Consider the following 19078-nt stretch of genomic DNA (forward strand, 5'->3'; position numbering starts at 1 on the left):
TTGCGATAAGTGTCAGATGTTATTATGACACCTCTGTGTACTTTGACGGACAGTCAGTGCAGATGTTTTGCTGGGAAAGGTCCAGCTGCCCAACCCAAGCATATTGTTGCTCTACTTTTGGAAACGACACAAAGAGTTTAAGGGGAAGAAATCATACTCCCTAGTACATGTATCTACTCAAGAACTGCAGTCATTCCATGGTGGCCCTATTTCTGAACCCCTCTTGAAGTTCAAGGTATGCCATCGGTTGAAAATAACAGAATCCGAAATGCGTGCACCAACTTTCGTAGATCTCATAACAGCTCAATGCCTACCAAGCATACTATTATACCAGTCAACGCATTTCAAATTATTTTCAAATTTTCGATCGATTAATTGGCGATAACTCGATCAATTTCATGGATGGAATTATTTTGCTTGCGGATTCGGATTCCTGAAATCAATATACATAAGGATAGCGTGTTGAACCCTTCAGAAAAAAGCAGTTGTCAGAGAACATGTATTTTTCTATTTAATAAATCCATGTAATATTCTGAATAACGTGTTGCAATTCATTTCCAACCCTCACCGAAAAGCTCCTTCAAATCGATAGTTTATTAATTAGTTATTATTTATACGTTTTATTTGATCAACACGAAATGTAGCGCAAAATAATATTGATAAAGGTACAACTGCTCGTGAAGAGAGAACGAATCCGCAAATAATACCAAAGTGACGGTATAATGTATAACGTTCGGGTGTGTGAATGACCGCCGCCGTGTTCGTCTCATCGGAGAATACATCATTAAAGAAATGTTTTATTTATCAATTTAATGGATTTATACAATATTTAATGATAAACCATGGTATATTTTCATATTTCCTTGAATTCTGTGCAGAGAGTCTCGCAATAAAGTCGTAAGAAGTCTTGGTCGTGAGGTTCGATGCCGGGCAAAATCCTAGATATGGCTGATTTTCGAGTCGCCGGGGCGAAAATTGGACGTCGAAAAATGAATTTTGGTATCAGGAGAATATGATGAGTGAGGAGCCAGGGAATCAGGAGACTATACGCAAACGTTAGTAACTCGTCGAAAAAAAAACAAAAGATGGGCGGAGCGTCCCATTGGTTGCCCGGCGCCATCATGCTTTTTGGCGCCTGGAACCAATAGGAAGCCGCGAAAAAGCTCGGAGCAAACTCGTCTCCTATTTCAAAGAGTTACTAACGTTTGCGCATAGTCCCTTAATTTCAAAATGGACCCCGCCGCCGGATTGAACGTGAATCAAATTGGCAGAGCAGATGTTCATTTAAACGGGTTAATTAATAGTATATTCGGACGGATAAAGAGTATTTATACAGCAGTGCATTGAGTGAGTCTTGCGAAATTGTTCAGCATATGAAATGATGATTTATTTGTTTGTAGGAATAGTTTGAAAATCAACGGTATGGCACTGCGAGTATATCACGTTATTTTGCGAATGCTCAACCTCCACTCTAACGATTGTATGAAAGCTCCCAGACGTTTGCACCAGATGAGATTCCTATGCGTGCTGACACTCAATTATACAATTAGTAAAGGTATGATCTTTCAACATCCGGCATGCGGTGTGCTTTATTTGAATGAACGACGCTGAGGTTCAGTCAGTGACAGTTTCTGTATGGTGCTTATTTAGTTTATTTTTATTTGTTTCGGCAGTGAATACTACTGGAAGTAAATGTCACCATTTCGGAGTAGAAGAATCAAAGTGCATCCTCAAGAGCAGAGGGGCTAGAATGACGGCTAGAACATTGGATTCAATCTATAGAAGAGTCTTATCATACTTGGTTGTTTTTTGAAATGAATACTGGAAGCGTTGACCACTGCTATTCGTTCCATTCTTCCAGATCGAACTGTATTCGTCCCAGGGGAGAATGCAAAGCTGAAACGACAGAGTGCTTGCGGTATACGTCAGATGTTATTATTACACCCCTGTGTGCCTTGGCGGAAAGTCACTGCCAGTGTGTCGCTGGGCAAGGTCCAGCTGCCCACCGCGAGCATGTTGTTGCTCTGCTTCTGAAAACGACACAGAGAGTTTGAGAAAGAGAAATCATACTTTCTGGTACATATATCATTTTAAGAACTGCAAACATTCCACAACCCATGGTAGCCCTACTTTTGAACCCCTCTTGAAGTTCGAGATATGCCATTGGTTAGAAATAATATTGAAAATACGACGCGTACGACGACTTTCGTGGATTTCATCACAGCCGTATGCCTTCCAAACATACTATTATGCCGGTCTTCACCTTCGGCATATGAAGCTTAAGTGCCCGTCAAAATATCCTTGATTTTTCACGGTTTCGATCGAATATACGACGATAACTCGATCAATTTCATAGATGGAATTACTTTGCTTGCAGATTCGGATTCCTGAGATCAAAATACATAAGGATAGCATGACAAACCCTTCCAAAAAAAATCTGGATCTTCATCTCAGATTTTGAGAAAATTCCAAGGCTATAGGCTTACTGTTTTTTTCGGCAAAAAAGTGAAGCATTTGCCAGAATAATTTCGGGACGCTTTTTCTATGTAAAAAAGCGTATCGAACGAGAAGCCGTCAATGAAATTGAGCTGGCGTAAGATTCCATCGAGGTATCTTTGAATTTTTACTTTTTCGATCGATTATTTGGCGATAACTCGATCAATTTCATAGATGGAATTATTTTGCTTGCAGATTCGGATTCCTGAGATCAAAATACATAAGGATAGCATGACAAACCCTTCCAAAAAAAATCTGGATCTTCATCTCAGATTTTGAGAAAATTCCAAGGCTATAGGCTTACTGTTTTTTTCGGCAAAAAAGTGAAGCATTTGCTAGAATAATTCTAGGATGCTTTTCCTACGTGAAAAAGCGTATCGAACAAGAGGCCGTCAATGAAATTAAGCTGGCGTAAGATTCCATCGAGGTATCTTTGATTTTTCACTTTTTCGATCGATTATTTGGCGATAACTCGATCAATTTCATAGATGGAATTATTTTGCTTGCAGATTCGGATTCCTGAGATCAAAATACATGAGGATAGCATGACAAACCCTTCCAAAAAAAATCTGGATCTTCATCTCAGATTTTGAGAAAATTCCAAGGCTATAGGCTTACTGTTTTTTTCGGCAAAAAAGTAAAGCATTTGCTAGAATAATTCTAGGACGCTTTTCCTACGTGAAAAAGCGTATCGAACAAGAGGCCGTCAATGAAATTGAGCTGGCGTAAGATTCCATCGAGGTATCTTTGAATTTTCACTTTTTCGATGGATTATTTGGCGATAACTCGATCAATTTCATAGATGGAATTATTTTGCTTGCAGATTCGGATTCCTGAGATCAAAATACATAAGGATAGCATGACAAACCCTTCCAAAAAAAATCTGGATCTTCATCTCAGATTTTGAGAAAATTCCAAGGCTATAGGCTTACTGTTTTTTTCGGCAAAAAAGTGAAGCATTTGCTAGAATAATTCTAGGACGCTTTTCCTACGTGAAAAAGCGTATCGAACAAGAGGCCGTCAATGAAATTAAGCTGGCGTAAGATTCCATCGAGGTATCTTTGAATTTTCACTTTTTCGATCGATTATTTGGCGATAACTCGATCAATTTCATAGATGGAATTATTTTGCTTGCAGATTCGGATTCCTGAGATCAAAATACATGAGGATAGCGTGGGGAACCCTTGAAAAAAAAATCTCTCCTCTCATCTCAGATTTTGAGAAAATTCCAAGGCTATAGGCTTACTGTTTTTTTCGGCAAAAAAGTAAAGCATTTGCTAGAATAATTCTAGGACGCTTTTTCTACGTGAAAAAGCGTATCGAACAAGAGGCCGTCAATGAAATTGAGCTGGCGTAAGATTCCATCGAGGTATCTTTGAATTTTCACTTTTTCGATCGATTATTTGGCGATAACTCGATCAATTTCATAGATGGAATTATTTTGCTTGCAGATTCGGATTCCTGAGATCAAAATACATAAGGATAGCATGACAAACCCTTCCAAAAAAAATCTGGATCTTCATCTCAGATTTTGAGAAAATTCCAAGGCTATAGGCTTACTGTTTTTTTCGGCAAAAAAGTGAAGCATTTGCCGGAATAATTTCGGGACGCTTTTTCTATGTAAAAAAGCGTATCGAACGCGAAGCCGTCAATAAAATTGAGCTGGCGTAAGATTCCATCGAGGTATCTTTGAATTTTCACTTTTTCGATCGATTATTTGGCGATAACTCGATCAATTTCATAGATGGAATTATTTTGCTTGCAGATTCGAATTCCTGAGATCAAAATACATAAGGATAGCATGACAAACCCTTCCAAAAAAAATCTGGATCTTCATCTCAGATTTTGAGAAAATTCCAAGGCTATAGGCTTACTGTTTTTTTCGGCAAAAAAGTGAAGCATTTGCTAGAATAATTCTAGGACGCTTTTCCTACGTGAAAAAGCGTATCGAACAAGAGGCCGTCAATGAAATTAAGCTGGCGTAAGATTCCATCGAGGTATCTTTGAATTTTCACTTTTTCGATCGATTATTTGGCGATAACTCGATCAATTTGAGAGATGAAATTATTTTGCTTGCAGATTCGGATTCCTGAGATCAAAATACATGAGGATAGCGTGGGGAACCCTTCCAAAAAAAATCTGGATCTTCATCTCAGATTTTGAGAAAATTCCAAGGCTATAGGCTTACTGTTCTTCCCGGCAAAAAAGTGGAGTATCCCTCAGAATGATTTCAGGACGCTTCTCCTATGAAGAAAAGCGTATCGAACAAGAAGCCGCCAATCAAATTAAGCTGGCGTAAGATCCCATAAAGATATCTTTGATTTTACACTTTTTTGATCGATTAATTGGCGATAACTCGATCAATCTTATGGATGGAATTATTCTGCTTACAGATTCGGATTCCTGAGATCAAAATATATCGGAATAACATAGAAATTCTCATAAAGAAAATTCTCAAGAGATACTCTGAAAAGATGCGCCTAGACCTGGTGCCTCATCATGTGCATGCCTTCATTTCTGTGTAATAAATCATACTCTTACAGGGTATGATGAAGACATAAGCTAGTTGCATGCTGGGCTGATTTTATGCAATCATATGTATTTAATTTCACTCTTATCAATAAATTTGCTGCCGTCACCACAATCACCGCATCTTTTCTCGGTCCCGGAAGTGTTTTGTGATATGCAACTGGAGTCACACCATCCCAGATTCATTCTATTTTTTTTTCTGATTCCTTTCAATTTTTTCCAATTTTTTCCAATTTTTTTTGAATTTTTCTAATTTTTTCTGATTTTTCCTGAATTTTTCTGATTTTTTCCGAATTTTCTAATTAATTATTTGAATTTTCGCGCATTTCTCTGGGCGCCGCCATTTTCTTTAAGCTCCGCCCACCGCGGGTACAGCTAGCGCCATGTGGCGGAATTTTCGTGAACTAAAATCCCAAGTTTCTTGCCCCTTGACGTCAGGCAATGTGATGCGTGAAAGAGAGGTATAAGGGTCAATACTTTTACGGTTTTCCCCGAGCGCTCGGAGCCGAAGGGGTCAATACTTTTTCGGTTTTCCTCGGAAGCTTGGAGGCGGTCGTCGTTCTTCGGCGGTTTTCCTCGGACGCTCGGAGGCGGTCGTCGTTCTTCGGCGGTTTTCCTCGGACGCTCGGAGGCGGTCGTCTTTCTTCGGTTTTCCTCGGACGCTCGGAGGCGGTCGTCGTTCTTCGGCGGTTTTCCTCGGACGCTCGGAGGCGGTCGTCTTTCTTCGGTTTTCCTCGGACGCTCGGAGGCGGTCGTCGTTCTTCGGCGGTTTTCCTCGGACGCTCGAGGTGCGGTCAATACTTTTGCGGGTTCTCTCGCCCGAGGAAAACCGCAAAAGTATTGACCCTTTTACCTCTCTTTCACGCATCACATTGCCTGACGTCAAGGGGCAAGAAACTTGGGATTTTAGTTCACAAAAATTCCGCCACATGGCGCTAGCTGTATAGGCGAGTGTGGTCACGTGACCTGACCACGTGACATACCGCGTGACGTCATCACGTGACAAAACAGGGGCGGACAATTAATTTTCGGGGCCCGCACCCATCCAGGGGCGGCACAAGTCAAAAATATTTTCAAAATTTGGGAAAAAAACGGAGAAAATCGGGAAAAAATTTCAAAAATCAGGGAAAAATCAGAAAAAATTAGAAAAAATTGGAAAAAATCAGAAAAAAATTGAAAAGAATCAGAAAAAAATCTAGAATAAATCTGGGATGGTGTTACTCCAGTTACATATCACGAAACGCTTCCGGGACCAAGAAAAGATGCGGTGATTGTGGTAATTGCAGTGAATGTATTGATAGGAGTGGGATTGAATACATATGATTGCATAAAATCAGGCCAGCATGAAACTAGCTTATGTCTTTAATATACCCTGTAGAAGTATGATTTATTACACAGAAATGAAGGCATGGACATGATGAGGCACCAGGTCTAGGAACATCTTTCCGGAGTATCTGGAGAGAATTTTATTCATGAGAATTTCTATGTGATTCCGATGTATTTTGATCTCAGGAATCCGAATCTGCAAGCAAAATAATTCCATCTATGAAATTGATCGAGTTATCGCCAATTAATCGATCGAAAAAGTGAAAATTCAAAGATACCTCGATGGAATCTTACGCCAGCTCAATTTCATTGACGGCTTCTCGTTCGATACGCTTTTTTACATGGAAAAAGCGTCCCGAAATTATTCTAGCAAATGCTTCACTTTTTTGCCGAAAAAAACAGTAAGCCTATAGCCTTGGAATTTTCTCAAAATCTGAGATGAAGATCCAGATTTTTTTTGGAAGGGTTTGTCATGCTATCCTTATGTATTTTGATCTCAGGAATTCGAATCTGCAAGCAAAATAATTCCATCTATGAAATTGATCGAGTTATCGCCAAATGATCGATCGAAAAAGTGAAAATTCAAAGATACCTCGATGGAATCTTACGCCAGCTCAATTTCATTGACGGCCTCTTGTTCGATACGCTTTTTCACGTAGGAAAAGCGTCCTAGAATTATTCTAGCAAATGCTTTACTTTTTTGCCGAAAAAAACAGTAAGCCTATAGCCTTGGAATTTTCTCAAAATCTGAGATGAAGATCCAGATTTTTTTTGGAAGGGTTTGTCATGCTATCCTTATGTATTTTGATCTCAGGAATCCGAATCTGCAAGCAAAATAATTCCATCTATGAAATTGATCGAGTTATCGCCAATTAATCGATCGAAAAAGTGAAAATTCAAAGATACCTCGATGGAATCTTACGCCAGCTCAATTTCATTGACGGCTTCTCGTTCGATACGCTTTTTTACATAGAAAAAGCGTCCCGAAATTATTCTGGCAAATGCTTTACTTTTTTGCCGAAAAAAACAGTAAGCCTATAGCCTTGGAATTTTCTCAAAATCTGAGATGAAGATCCAGATTTTTTTTGGAAGGGTTCCCCACGCTATCCTCATGTATTTTGATCTCAGGAATCCGAATCTGCAAGCAAAATAATTCCATCTATGAAATTGATCGAGTTATCGCCGTATATTCGATCGAAACCGTGAAAAATCAAAGATACCTCGATGGAATCTTACGCCAGCTCAATTTTATTGACGGCTTCTCGTTCGATACGCTTTTTTACATAGAAAAAGCGTCCCGAAATCATTCTGGCAAATGCTTCACTTTTTTGCCGAAAAAAACAGTAAGCCTATAGTCTTGGAATTTTCTCAAAATCTGAGATGAAGATCCAGATTTTTTTTGGAAGGGTTCCCCACGCTATCCGTATATATTTTGATCTCAGGAATCCGAATCTGCAAGCAAAATAATTTCATCTATGAAATTGATCGAGTTATCGCCAAATAATCGATCGAAAAAGTGAAAATTCAAAGATACCTCGATGGAATCTTACGCCAGCTTAATTTCATTGACGGCCTCTTGTTCGATACGCTTTTTCACGTAGGAAAAGCGTCCTAGAATTATTCTAGCAAATGCTTCACTTTTTTGCCGAAAAAAACAGTAAGCCTATAGCCTTGGAATTTTCTCAAAATCTGAGATGAAGATCCAGATTTTTTTTGGAAGGGTTTGTCATGCTATCCTTATGTATTTTGATCTCAGGAATTCGAATCTGCAAGCAAAATAATTCCATCTATGAAATTGATCGAGTTATCGCCGTATATTCGATCGAAACCGTGAAAATTCAAAGATACCTCGATGGAATCTTACGCCAGCTCAATTTCATTGACGGCCTCTTGTTCGATACGCTTTTTCACGTAGGAAAAGCGTCCTAGAATTATTCTAGCAAATGCTTTACTTTTTTGCCGAAAAAAACAGTAAGCCTATAGCCTTGGAATTTTCTCAAAATCTGAGATGAAGATCCAGATTTTTTTTGGAAGGGTTTGTCATGCTATCCTTATGTATTTTGATCTCAGGAATCCGAATCTGCAAGCAAAATAATTCCATCTATGAAATTGATCGAGTTATCGCCAATTAATCGATCGAAAAAGTGAAAATTCAAAGATACCTCGATGGAATCTTACGCCAGCTCAATTTCATTGACGGCTTCTCGTTCGATACGCTTTTTTACATAGAAAAAGCGTCCCGAAATTATTCTGGCAAATGCTTTACTTTTTTGCCGAAAAAAACAGTAAGCCTATAGCCTTGGAATTTTCTCAAAATCTGAGATGAAGATCCAGATTTTTTTTGGAAGGGTTCCCCACGCTATCCTCATGTATTTTGATCTCAGGAATCCGAATCTGCAAGCAAAATAATTCCATCTATGAAATTGATCGAGTTATCGCCAATTAATCGATCGAAAAAGTGAAAAATCAAAGATACCTCGATGGAATCTTACGCCAGCTTAATTTCATTGATGGCCTCTTGTTCGATACGCTTTTTCACGTAGGAAAAGCGTCCTAGAATTATTCTAGCAAATGCTTCACTTTTTTGCCGAAAAAAACAGTAAGCCTATAGCCTTGGAATTTTCTCAAAATCTGAGATGAAGATCCAGATTTTTTTTGGAAGGGTTTGTCATGCTATCCTTATGTATTTTGATCTCAGGAATTCGAATCTGCAAGCAAAATAATTCCATCTATGAAATTGATCGAGTTATCGCCAAATGATCGATCGAAAAAGTGAAAATTCAAAGATACCTCGATGGAATCTTACGCCAGCTCAATTTCATTGACGGCCTCTTGTTCGATACGCTTTTTCACGTAGGAAAAGCGTCCTAGAATTATTCTAGCAAATGCTTTACTTTTTTGCCGAAAAAAACAGTAAGCCTATAGCCTTGGAATTTTCTCAAAATCTGAGATGAAGATCCAGATTTTTTTTGGAAGGGTTTGTCATGCTATCCTTATGTATTTTGATCTCAGGAATCCGAATCTGCAAGCAAAATAATTCCATCTATGAAATTGATCGAGTTATCGCCAATTAATCGATCGAAAAAGTGAAAAATCAAAGATACCTCGATGGAATCTTACGCCAGCTCAATTTTATTGACGGCTTCTCGTTCGATACGCTTTTTCACGTAGAAAAAGCGTCCTAGAATTATTCTAGCAAATGCTTTACTTTTTTGCCGAAAAAAACAGTAAGCCTATAGCCTTGGAATTTTCTCAAAATCTGAGATGAAGATCCAGATTTTTTTTGGAAGGGTTCCCCACGCTATCCTCATGTATTTTGATCTCAGGAATCCGAATCTGCAAGCAAAATAATTCCATCTATGAAATTGATCGAGTTATCGCCGTATATTCGATCGAAACCGTGAAAAATCAAAGATACCTCGATGGAATCTTACGCCAGCTCAATTTTATTGACGGCTTCTCGTTCGATACGCTTTTTTACATAGAAAAAGCGTCCCGAAATCATTCTGGCAAATGCTTCACTTTTTTGCCGAAAAAAACAGTAAGCCTATAGTCTTGGAATTTTCTCAAAATCTGAGATGAAGATCCAGATTTTTTTTGGAAGGGTTCCCCACGCTATCCGTATATATTTTGATCTCAGGAATCCGAATCTGCAAGCAAAATAATTTCATCTATGAAATTGATCGAGTTATCGCCAAATAATCGATCGAAAAAGTGAAAATTCAAAGATACCTCGATGGAATCTTACGCCAGCTTAATTTCATTGACGGCCTCTTGTTCGATACGCTTTTTCACGTAGGAAAAGCGTCCTAGAATTATTCTAGCAAATGCTTCACTTTTTTGCCGAAAAAAACAGTAAGCCTATAGCCTTGGAATTTTCTCAAAATCTGAGATGAAGATCCAGATTTTTTTTGGAAGGGTTTGTCATGCTATCCTTATGTATTTTGATCTCAGGAATTCGAATCTGCAAGCAAAATAATTCCATCTATGAAATTGATCGAGTTATCGCCGTATATTCGATCGAAACCGTGAAAATTCAAAGATACCTCGATGGAATCTTACGCCAGCTCAATTTCATTGACGGCCTCTTGTTCGATACGCTTTTTCACGTAGGAAAAGCGTCCTAGAATTATTCTAGCAAATGCTTTACTTTTTTGCCGAAAAAAACAGTAAGCCTATAGCCTTGGAATTTTCTCAAAATCTGAGATGAAGATCCAGATTTTTTTTGGAAGGGTTTGTCATGCTATCCTTATGTATTTTGATCTCAGGAATCCGAATCTGCAAGCAAAATAATTCCATCTATGAAATTGATCGAGTTATCGCCAATTAATCGATCGAAAAAGTGAAAATTCAAAGATACCTCGATGGAATCTTACGCCAGCTCAATTTCATTGACGGCTTCTCGTTCGATACGCTTTTTTACATAGAAAAAGCGTCCCGAAATTATTCTGGCAAATGCTTTACTTTTTTGCCGAAAAAAACAGTAAGCCTATAGCCTTGGAATTTTCTCAAAATCTGAGATGAAGATCCAGATTTTTTTTGGAAGGGTTCCCCACGCTATCCTCATGTATTTTGATCTCAGGAATCCGAATCTGCAAGCAAAATAATTCCATCTATGAAATTGATCGAGTTATCGCCAATTAATCGATCGAAAAAGTGAAAAATCAAAGATACCTCGATGGAATCTTACGCCAGCTTAATTTCATTGATGGCCTCTTGTTCGATACGCTTTTTCACGTAGGAAAAGCGTCCTAGAATTATTCTAGCAAATGCTTCACTTTTTTGCCGAAAAAAACAGTAAGCCTATAGCCTTGGAATTTTCTCAAAATCTGAGATGAAGATCCAGATTTTTTTTGGAAGGGTTTGTCATGCTATCCTTATGTATTTTGATCTCAGGAATTCGAATCTGCAAGCAAAATAATTCCATCTATGAAATTGATCGAGTTATCGCCAAATGATCGATCGAAAAAGTGAAAATTCAAAGATACCTCGATGGAATCTTACGCCAGCTCAATTTCATTGACGGCCTCTTGTTCGATACGCTTTTTCACGTAGGAAAAGCGTCCTAGAATTATTCTAGCAAATGCTTTACTTTTTTGCCGAAAAAAACAGTAAGCCTATAGCCTTGGAATTTTCTCAAAATCTGAGATGAAGATCCAGATTTTTTTTGGAAGGGTTTGTCATGCTATCCTTATGTATTTTGATCTCAGGAATCCGAATCTGCAAGCAAAATAATTCCATCTATGAAATTGATCGAGTTATCGCCAATTAATCGATCGAAAAAGTGAAAAATCAAAGATACCTCGATGGAATCTTACGCCAGCTCAATTTTATTGACGGCTTCTCGTTCGATACGCTTTTTCACGTAGAAAAAGCGTCCTAGAATTATTCTAGCAAATGCTTTACTTTTTTGCCGAAAAAAACAGTAAGCCTATAGCCTTGGAATTTTCTCAAAATCTGAGATGAGAGGAGAGATTTTTTTTTCAAGGGTTCCCCACGCTATCCTCATGTATTTTGATCTCAGGAATCCGAATCTGCAAGCAAAATAATTCCATCTATGAAATTGATCGAGTTATCGCCAATTAATCGATCGAAAAAGTGAAAAATCAAAGATACCTCGATGGAATCTTACGCCAGCTCAATTTTATTGACGGCTTCTCGTTCGATACGCTTTTTTACATAGAAAAAGCGTCCCGAAATTATTCTGGCAAATGCTTCACTTTTTTGCCGAAAAAAACAGTAAGCCTATAGCCTTGGAATTTTCTCAAAATCTGAGATGAAGAATCAGATTTTTTTTGGAAGGGTTCATCTCGCTATCCTCATGTATTTCGATCTTAGGAATCCGAATCTGCAAGCAAAATGATTCCATCTATGAAATTGATCGAGTTATCGCCGAATATTCGATCGAAACAGTGAAAAATCAAGGACATTTTGACGGGCACTCAAGCTTCATATGCCGAATGTGAAGACCGGCATAATAGTATGCTTGGAAGGCATACGGCTGTCATGAAATCCACGAAAGTTGTTGTACGCATTTTGGATCCTGTGGTTACGATTCTTTTTGTGTAGGACTCCAAGTCTCCTGCTGATTTGCATTCCATATCCTAAGGAAGGAGAGAAATTTTTTCAATATTATTTCTAACCCATGGCATATCTTGAACTTTAAGAGGGGTTTAAAAGTAGGGCTACCATGGGTTGTGGAATGTTTGCAGTTCTTGAAATGATACATGTACTAGGAAGTATGATTTCTCTTTCTCAAACTTTCTGTGTCGTTTTCAGAAGCAGAGCAACAACATGCTTGCGGTGGGCAGCTGGACCCTGCCCAGCGACACACTGGCAGTGACTTTCCGCCAAGGCACACAGGGGTGTAATAATAACATCTGACGTATACCGCAAGCACTCTATCGTTTAGGCTTTGCATTCTCCCCTGGGACAAATACAGTTCGATCTGGAAGAATGGAACGAATAGCAGTGGTTAACGCTTCCTGTATTCATTTCAAAATACAACCAAGTATGATAAGACTCTTCTATAGATTGAATCCAATTTTATAGCCGTCATTCTAGCCCCTCTGCTCTTGAGGATGCACTTTGATTCTTCTACTCCGAAATGGTGACATTTACTTCCAGTAGTATTCACTGCCGAAACAAATAAAAATAAACTAAATAAGCACCATACAGAAACTGTCACTGACTGAACCTCAGCGTCGTTCATTCAAATAAAGCACACCGCATGCCGGATGTTGGAAGATCATACCTTTACTAATTGTATAATTGAGTGTCAGCACGCATAGGAATCTCATCTGGTGCAAACGTCTGGGAGCTATCATACAATCGTTAGAGTGGAGGTTGAGCATTCGCAAAATAACGTGATATACTCGCAGTGCCATACCGTTGATTTTCAAACTATTCCTACAAACAAATAAATTATTATTTCATATGCTGAACAATTTCGCAAGACTCACTCAGTGCACTGCTGTATAAATACTCTTTATCCGTCCGAATATACTATTAATTAACCCGTTTAAATGAACATCTGCTCTGCCAATTTGATTCACGTTCAATCCGGCGGCGGGGTCCATTTTGAAATTAAGGGACTATGCGCAAACGTTAGTAACTCTTTGAAATAGGAGACGAGTTTGCTCCGAGCTTTTTCGCGGCTTCCTATTGGTTCCAGGCGCCAAAAAGCATGATGGCGCCGGGCAACCAATGGGACGCTCCGCCCGTCTTTTGTTTTTTTTCGACGAGTTACTAACGTTTGCGTATAGTTTCCTGATTCCCTGGCTCCTCACTCATCATATTCTCCTGATACCAAAATTTATTTTTCGACGTCAAATTTTCGCCCCGGCGACTCGAAAATCAGCCATATCTAGGATTTTGCCCGGCATCGTACCTCACGACCAAGACTTCTTACGACTTTATTGCGAGACTCTCTGCACAGAATTCAAGGAAATATGAAAATAAACCATGGTTTATCATCAAATATTGTATAAATCCATCATATTGATTAATAAAACATTTCTTTACTGATGTATTCTCCGATAAGACGAACACGGCGGCGGTCATTCACACACCCGAACGTACATTATACCGTGACTTTGGTATTATTTGCGGATTCGTTCTCTCTTCACGAGCAGTTGTACCTTTATCAATATTATTTTGCGCTACATTTTGTGTTGATCAAATAAAACGTATAAATAATAACTAATTAATAAACTATCGATTCGAAGGAACTTTTCGGTGAGGGTTAGAAATGAATTGCAACACGTTATTCAGAATATTACATGGATTTATTAAATAGATAAATACATGTTCTCTGACAACTGATTTTTTCTGAAGGGTTCAACACGCTATCCTCATGTATTTTGATCTCAGGAATCCGAATCTGCAAGCAAAATAATTCCATCTATGAAATTGATCGAGTTATCGCCGTATATTCGATCGAAACCGTGAAAAATCAAAGATACCTCGATGGAATCTTACGCCAGCTCAATTTTATTGACGGCTTCTCGTTCGATACGCTTTTTTACATAGAAAAAGCGTCCCGAAATCATTCTGGCAAATGCTTCACTTTTTTGCCGAAAAAAACAATAAGCCTATAGTCTTGGAATTTTCTCAAAATCTGAGATGAAGATCCAGATTTTTTTTGGAAGGGTTCCCCACGCTATCCTTATGTATTTTGATCTCAGGAATCCGAATCTGCAAGCAAAATAATTTCATCTATGAAATTGATCGAGTTATCGCCAAATAATCGATCGAAAAAGTGAAAAATCGAGGATATCTCGATGGGATCTTACACCAGTTCAATTTGATTGACGGCTCCTTGTTCGTTGCGCTTTTTTACTCAGGAAAAGCGTCCTGGAATTCTCCTGGCAAATACTTCACCTTTTTGTCCAAAAAAACGATAAGCCTTTAGCCTTGGAATTTCTTAAAAATCTGAGATGAAGATTCAGATTTTTTTTTTAAGGGTTTCTCACGCTATCCTCATGTATTTTGATCTCAGAAATCGGAATCTGCAAGCAAAATCACCATCTCTTGGCACAATGATGGTCTTTGTCGTTCTTGTTAAATTACGACGACATGAATAATCAGATGTTCAATTTTCGATTAACGGAACTATCGAACGAACAGAGTGGCTGAATTGCTCCTGCCATCGCTGTCAAAGTCACTTGGTGGTCATAGCTGTAAAAATTCTCGGAAACATATCTTTTAATTTGGCTAGAGAGAATAATTTATTAACAAGTCTCGCACATAGCAATGTGATTTGACGGAAAAGAAACGTCGATTACCCTCGAAAATTATTGGAAATAATAATCCTCCATGAACAATACTGCAGAAATGCGTTTGGTCAAACCCAACATCAAATTACTAACCTTCATTACTCGAATTCTGGCATTTCGGGATTCTCGATTCATCTTGCCTTTAATTTTCGCTAACTGGACATACCTGCACTTATTTCGCCTTCTCAATATGCGACTACGACTGAAATCTATACCTGACGAGGCTCTGCAGATTCAGCGTTTGAGCAAATTGAAATCAAAGGACTCCTACATTGATTTTTACTCTTGCATTTTAGCTAGCAAAGAACTCCTTCAAACATCTAAGGCTCAATGGTTTTATCTCTGTTGTCCTCCATCCCTGAAAAAGTACAAGGTGACGTTATTGACCAGCTCTAATGTCAAGAAAGATGAATTGCATGTCTCAGAAACCATGAGGTTTAACATTGAGAACTTTCTGAATGTTAGAGACTCCGAGACAGCTCGCTTTTTCATAAGTAATTAATGCCATCATGACATTATTATTGTCAAATGATATCACTTTCCAAATCAAATTCCAACAAATCTCCAATTGTTTGGCTTTTACATAAACTTTTTTGTCAATTATCAGTTGCAGCATCAGATTTTGACCAGAGTATGGCAGAAGAAGCGTACATATCGATGATTTCAAACCCATATGAATGCCCAGATGACTTGATAGAGGCTTTACTTCAAAATTACTTCTCCGAAGCTCGGTTCCTTCGGCCAAATGACGTTCTAAGCATCGACATAACGCGATTTGCCCCGTGCTATCAGTATCTTGTCTCTCAAAATAATATCAAAGAAGTTATTTTCAAAATAAGAAGTTTGAAGGTTGACAAACTTACTCAAAATTCAAAAAAAGGCTGTTTCATTGCACAAGGCGTTACCACACTAGTTCAGAGTCCAACTATCCACAGCTACCTACCTCAAAAGCATTGGATCCCATCTGCTGATTATTTCCTCACAAATTGCCCTCCGTCGCTCGAAGATCCTCTAAGATCTCTAACAGCTTGTATTTCTCTATACACTCAAACTGGTAAGGTATATATTGTAGTGTGAAAGTATAAATTTTTTTCAAACTCTACTTTCCATGTTTTCTAGATATTTTAGTTGACATAAAGCCAGTGTTTCTGATCAAGGGAGCTGAAGGAAGTGGGAAATCAAGTTTAGTACAAATCGCTGCTCACAGAATGGGTTTCAATCTAATGAGCATTGACTTTTCAGAAATACAATCTTTAACCAGCGCCCAGACAGAAGCCAAGCTTCGCATCGTTCTGCAAAATGCAAAAAACTGCACGCCTTGCATTCTACTACTAAGCAATATTCAGGTGAATAAAATTTCTACCATGGATGCTATTTAAAGTCTAATCACTGTTAATTTTTTTCTATCTGTTCACAGATTTTTGGAAAAGATGCGGAGGGCAAGGAGGATGAACGCATAATATCCGCTTTTGTATCGGAGTTGGAGAGCCTCTACAAAATAGAATCGGACTATCCTCTAGTAGTCGTAGCAACGTTGAATGATTCCTCAATCGTCAACAGTCTTCAGCTACTGTTCACAGAGACGATTCCAATTGAATTATCAAGCCAAAAAGAGAGATTGGATTGCCTGAATTGGCTGCTGGCTACCAAGAGGTTCAAAACAAATGCCGACTTATCTCATATAGCCTCAATTTGCACAGATTTTGTTCTGGCTGATCTGAACGCCATCGTTCTCCAAGCTGTCAAAATAGGATGTAAATCAAGATCTTCAAAATTAATGATCACACAGGAAGACTTCTGCGAAGCCCACGGTGTGTTTCATAAAGAAAAACTCAATAGAAATATGTTTATATCTAAACCAATTCCCTGTCCAATTCCCAGAATACATGCAATCCAGGTATTCGGACTGGATAGGTGCTCCCAGAGTGCCCAAAGTCTATTGGAAGGACATCGGAGGCTTAGGAGATCTGAAGAGTGAGATACTGCGAAGAATTGAGCTCCCATTGTTGACGTCCGCTGGCGTTGGGCCGAGTAGAAGTGGCCTGTTATTGTACGGCCCTCCAGGAACAGGAAAAACGTTACTTGCCAAAGCCATTGCAACAGAGTGTCAGATTCACTTTTTGTCCGTCAAAGGACCAGAGCTGCTCAACATGTATGTGGGACAAAGTGAGAAAAATGTTAGACAAGGTACGAACTAATGGAAATCATAAAACTCTAACGATTTAGGATAAATTAAGCTGCAATTTAATGGTTTACCTGATGTACCATTGTTTCAGTTTTTGAGAGAGCCAGAGCATCGGCACCTTGTGTCATATTCTTTGACGAGCTAGATTCCTTGGCTCCGAGTCGAGGAAGAAATGGAGACAATGGAGGAGTTATGGACCGCGTAGTTTCTCAACTTCTAGCTGAAATAGATGGAATAGAAAGCTCAGGAAGTGTTTTTATCATTGGAGCAACAAATCGACCGGATTTAATAGATCCAGCACTTTTGAGGCCAGGTAGATTCGACAAATTGCTCTACGTGGGAATAAGTACAGACCAAATGTCTCGACTTAGTGTCCTCAAGGCACTGACAAGAAAATTCAACTTCTTTGAAGATGGTAAAGAACTCGAACAAGTCGTCAAAATACTTCCCGACAATGTCACAGGTGCTGATATGTACGCCGTTTGTTCAAACGCTTGGCTTCTAGCGGTTCGAAGAAATTTAGAGAACCTCATAGAAGTTGGGACAGTAAATCACAGATTTGGGGCTGGTAAAATGAATGCAATATCTGACAGAGTAGTGGTGACACAAGAAGATCTAATCAAAGCGGCTGAAACCCTTGTCCCTTCGGTCAGCAAAGAGGAGTTGAAACGATACGAAAAACTTAGGTCCGAACTGAGTCCAATGACTCGATGAAAATTCAAGAAAAGTTCGGATTTTTCTCGGGGTTCAAAAAGCAACTTTCAAAAATACAGAGAGAGAGGCAAAGAAGGTAGAACATGAAGATGTGGAAAATGATTCCGAGAGTTGTACATTTTTTTAAGTATAAATTTAAGAGATAACGCGAATGTGGAAGTTAGGCAATAATACAAGCCAAATTGTACTCTGGCTTCCTCAATAAGACGTGAGTAAAGCGTGTATGGTATATGGATATCTGTAGACGTTCATAATTGAAAATATAGCGTCAAAGTTGAATTCTTATCAAAAAGTCTTTGCCCTGTCCACTCTCCTCGCTCGTGGCAGATGTTTCGTAAAGATTAGCATCTGCAGACGCAACTGCCTGTGGACCATGATGTGATGGATCATCAGTCAAAGTCCCAAAGACGAGACATGTGCCGATGGTATGTGGTCGGTGAATACAAGTTATGCGTGTAATTACATATGATATTGAGCGTAGGATTTTATCAGCATTGTAATGACCAAGACAAATTATACACCAATTTGCTACTTACAACAATGTTTTTATTTGAAAAATTGATGAAAACGATGATTGATTGCTTAACAGAAATTGCACCGACTTTAATGCATTTGTTCTGTACTGTTTCGCTATACTAATTGAGCAAATTGAATGGCCTGCACAGTTCCTAATCGCTCGTTGTTTTGACTACTGATCTCGATATACTAGGTGCAATCATTGGGTGCAATACAATTTGAGGCCAGTGTAAAAAAATTTCACAACATTTAATTATTCCTCTTCTTTATAACTTTGTTCTTCAAACTATTTCACAGTATATTGAAACTTAGTGCAAGAGAAAACTGAATCTGGATGTCAATGGCAAGAAACAACAAAAGAAAAGGATAGTCAAACGAATTCTTTGAAATTGAAATTTACTGAATTAATGCAACTGAGATATTATTTCATAAAAGTATGTCAGCAAATAACTTTCGGATATTAGGAACTGTGATAATAAAAATAATAGTAATGGTAACAATATAATCGATGAACCATTGGTTATAATACTGTGCT

The 19078-nt window shown here is 38.5% G+C and overlaps 1 protein-coding gene and 3 long non-coding RNA genes across 15 annotated transcripts; 3 read left to right on the forward strand and 1 right to left on the reverse strand.

Moving 5' to 3' along the window:
• The first annotated feature begins 577 nt into the window (after nt 1–577).
• LOC125501850 lies at nt 578–2437 on the forward strand. The gene is made up of 4 exons (XR_007279610.1): nt 578–1347; nt 1401–1555; nt 1674–2076; nt 2378–2437. It is a non-coding gene; the product is annotated as an uncharacterized LOC125501850 (long non-coding RNA).
• A 262-nt stretch (nt 2438–2699) lies between these two features.
• LOC125501851 lies at nt 2700–5127 on the forward strand. Of its 4 annotated transcripts, XR_007279611.1 has the most exons (6): nt 2700–2923; nt 3006–3237; nt 3634–3865; nt 3948–4179; nt 4576–4791; nt 4890–5127. It is a non-coding gene; the product is annotated as an uncharacterized LOC125501851 (long non-coding RNA). The 4 variants fall into 4 exon arrangements; XR_007279614.1 differs by lacking the exon at nt 3948–4179; XR_007279613.1 differs by lacking the exons at nt 4576–4791; nt 4890–5127 and adding an exon at nt 4262–4321.
• Nucleotides 5128–6297: 1170 nt separating this feature from the next.
• Nucleotides 6298–14803, reverse strand: LOC125501961. 7 transcript variants are annotated; one of them, XR_007279702.1, is made up of 13 exons: nt 14646–14803; nt 14316–14547; nt 11654–11885; nt 11340–11571; nt 10398–10629; nt 9770–10001; nt 9456–9687; nt 9142–9373; nt 8200–8431; nt 7572–7803; nt 6944–7175; nt 6630–6861; nt 6298–6547 (listed from the first exon to the last, which is right to left on the reverse strand). It is a non-coding gene; the product is annotated as an uncharacterized LOC125501961 (long non-coding RNA). The 7 variants fall into 7 exon arrangements; XR_007279707.1 differs by lacking the exon at nt 9456–9687; XR_007279703.1 differs by lacking the exon at nt 11654–11885 and having other exon boundaries at nt 6299–6547.
• Nucleotides 14804–14993: 190 nt separating this feature from the next.
• Nucleotides 14994–18306, forward strand: LOC105684736 (peroxisome assembly factor 2). 3 transcript variants are annotated; one of them, XM_048659201.1, is made up of 7 exons: nt 14994–15622; nt 15736–16182; nt 16248–16310; nt 16371–16474; nt 16546–16939; nt 17010–17315; nt 17405–18306. In XM_048659201.1, the coding sequence occupies exons 1-7, from the start codon at nt 15169–15171 to the stop codon at nt 18025–18027; spliced, it is 2391 nt and encodes a 796-aa protein (XP_048515158.1). In that variant the 5' UTR covers nt 14994–15168; the 3' UTR covers nt 18028–18306. The 3 variants fall into 3 exon arrangements, with proteins under 3 accessions (XP_048515158.1, XP_012253776.2, XP_012253777.2); XM_012398353.3 differs by having other exon boundaries at nt 14996–15622; nt 16248–16474; XM_012398354.3 differs by having other exon boundaries at nt 14997–15501; nt 16248–16474.
• Nucleotides 18307–19078: the final 772 nt, after the last annotated feature.

This window comes from Athalia rosae, chromosome 7 (assembly GCF_917208135.1).
Source record: "Athalia rosae chromosome 7, iyAthRosa1.1, whole genome shotgun sequence".
In the NCBI taxonomy this organism is placed as follows: domain Eukaryota; kingdom Metazoa; phylum Arthropoda; class Insecta; order Hymenoptera; family Athaliidae; genus Athalia; species Athalia rosae.

Coding starts and splice junctions, on each gene's coding strand:
- LOC105684736 (XM_012398353.3), top strand. CDS start 15,169: ATGAACAATACTGCAGAAATGCGTTTGGTCAAACCCAACATCAAATTA. Junction 16,475..16,545: donor TACTACTAAGCAATATTCAG/GTGAATAAAATT, acceptor ATCTGTTCACAG/ATTTTTGGAAAAGATGCGGA. Junction 17,316..17,404: donor TGAGAAAAATGTTAGACAAG/GTACGAACTAAT, acceptor CCATTGTTTCAG/TTTTTGAGAGAGCCAGAGCA.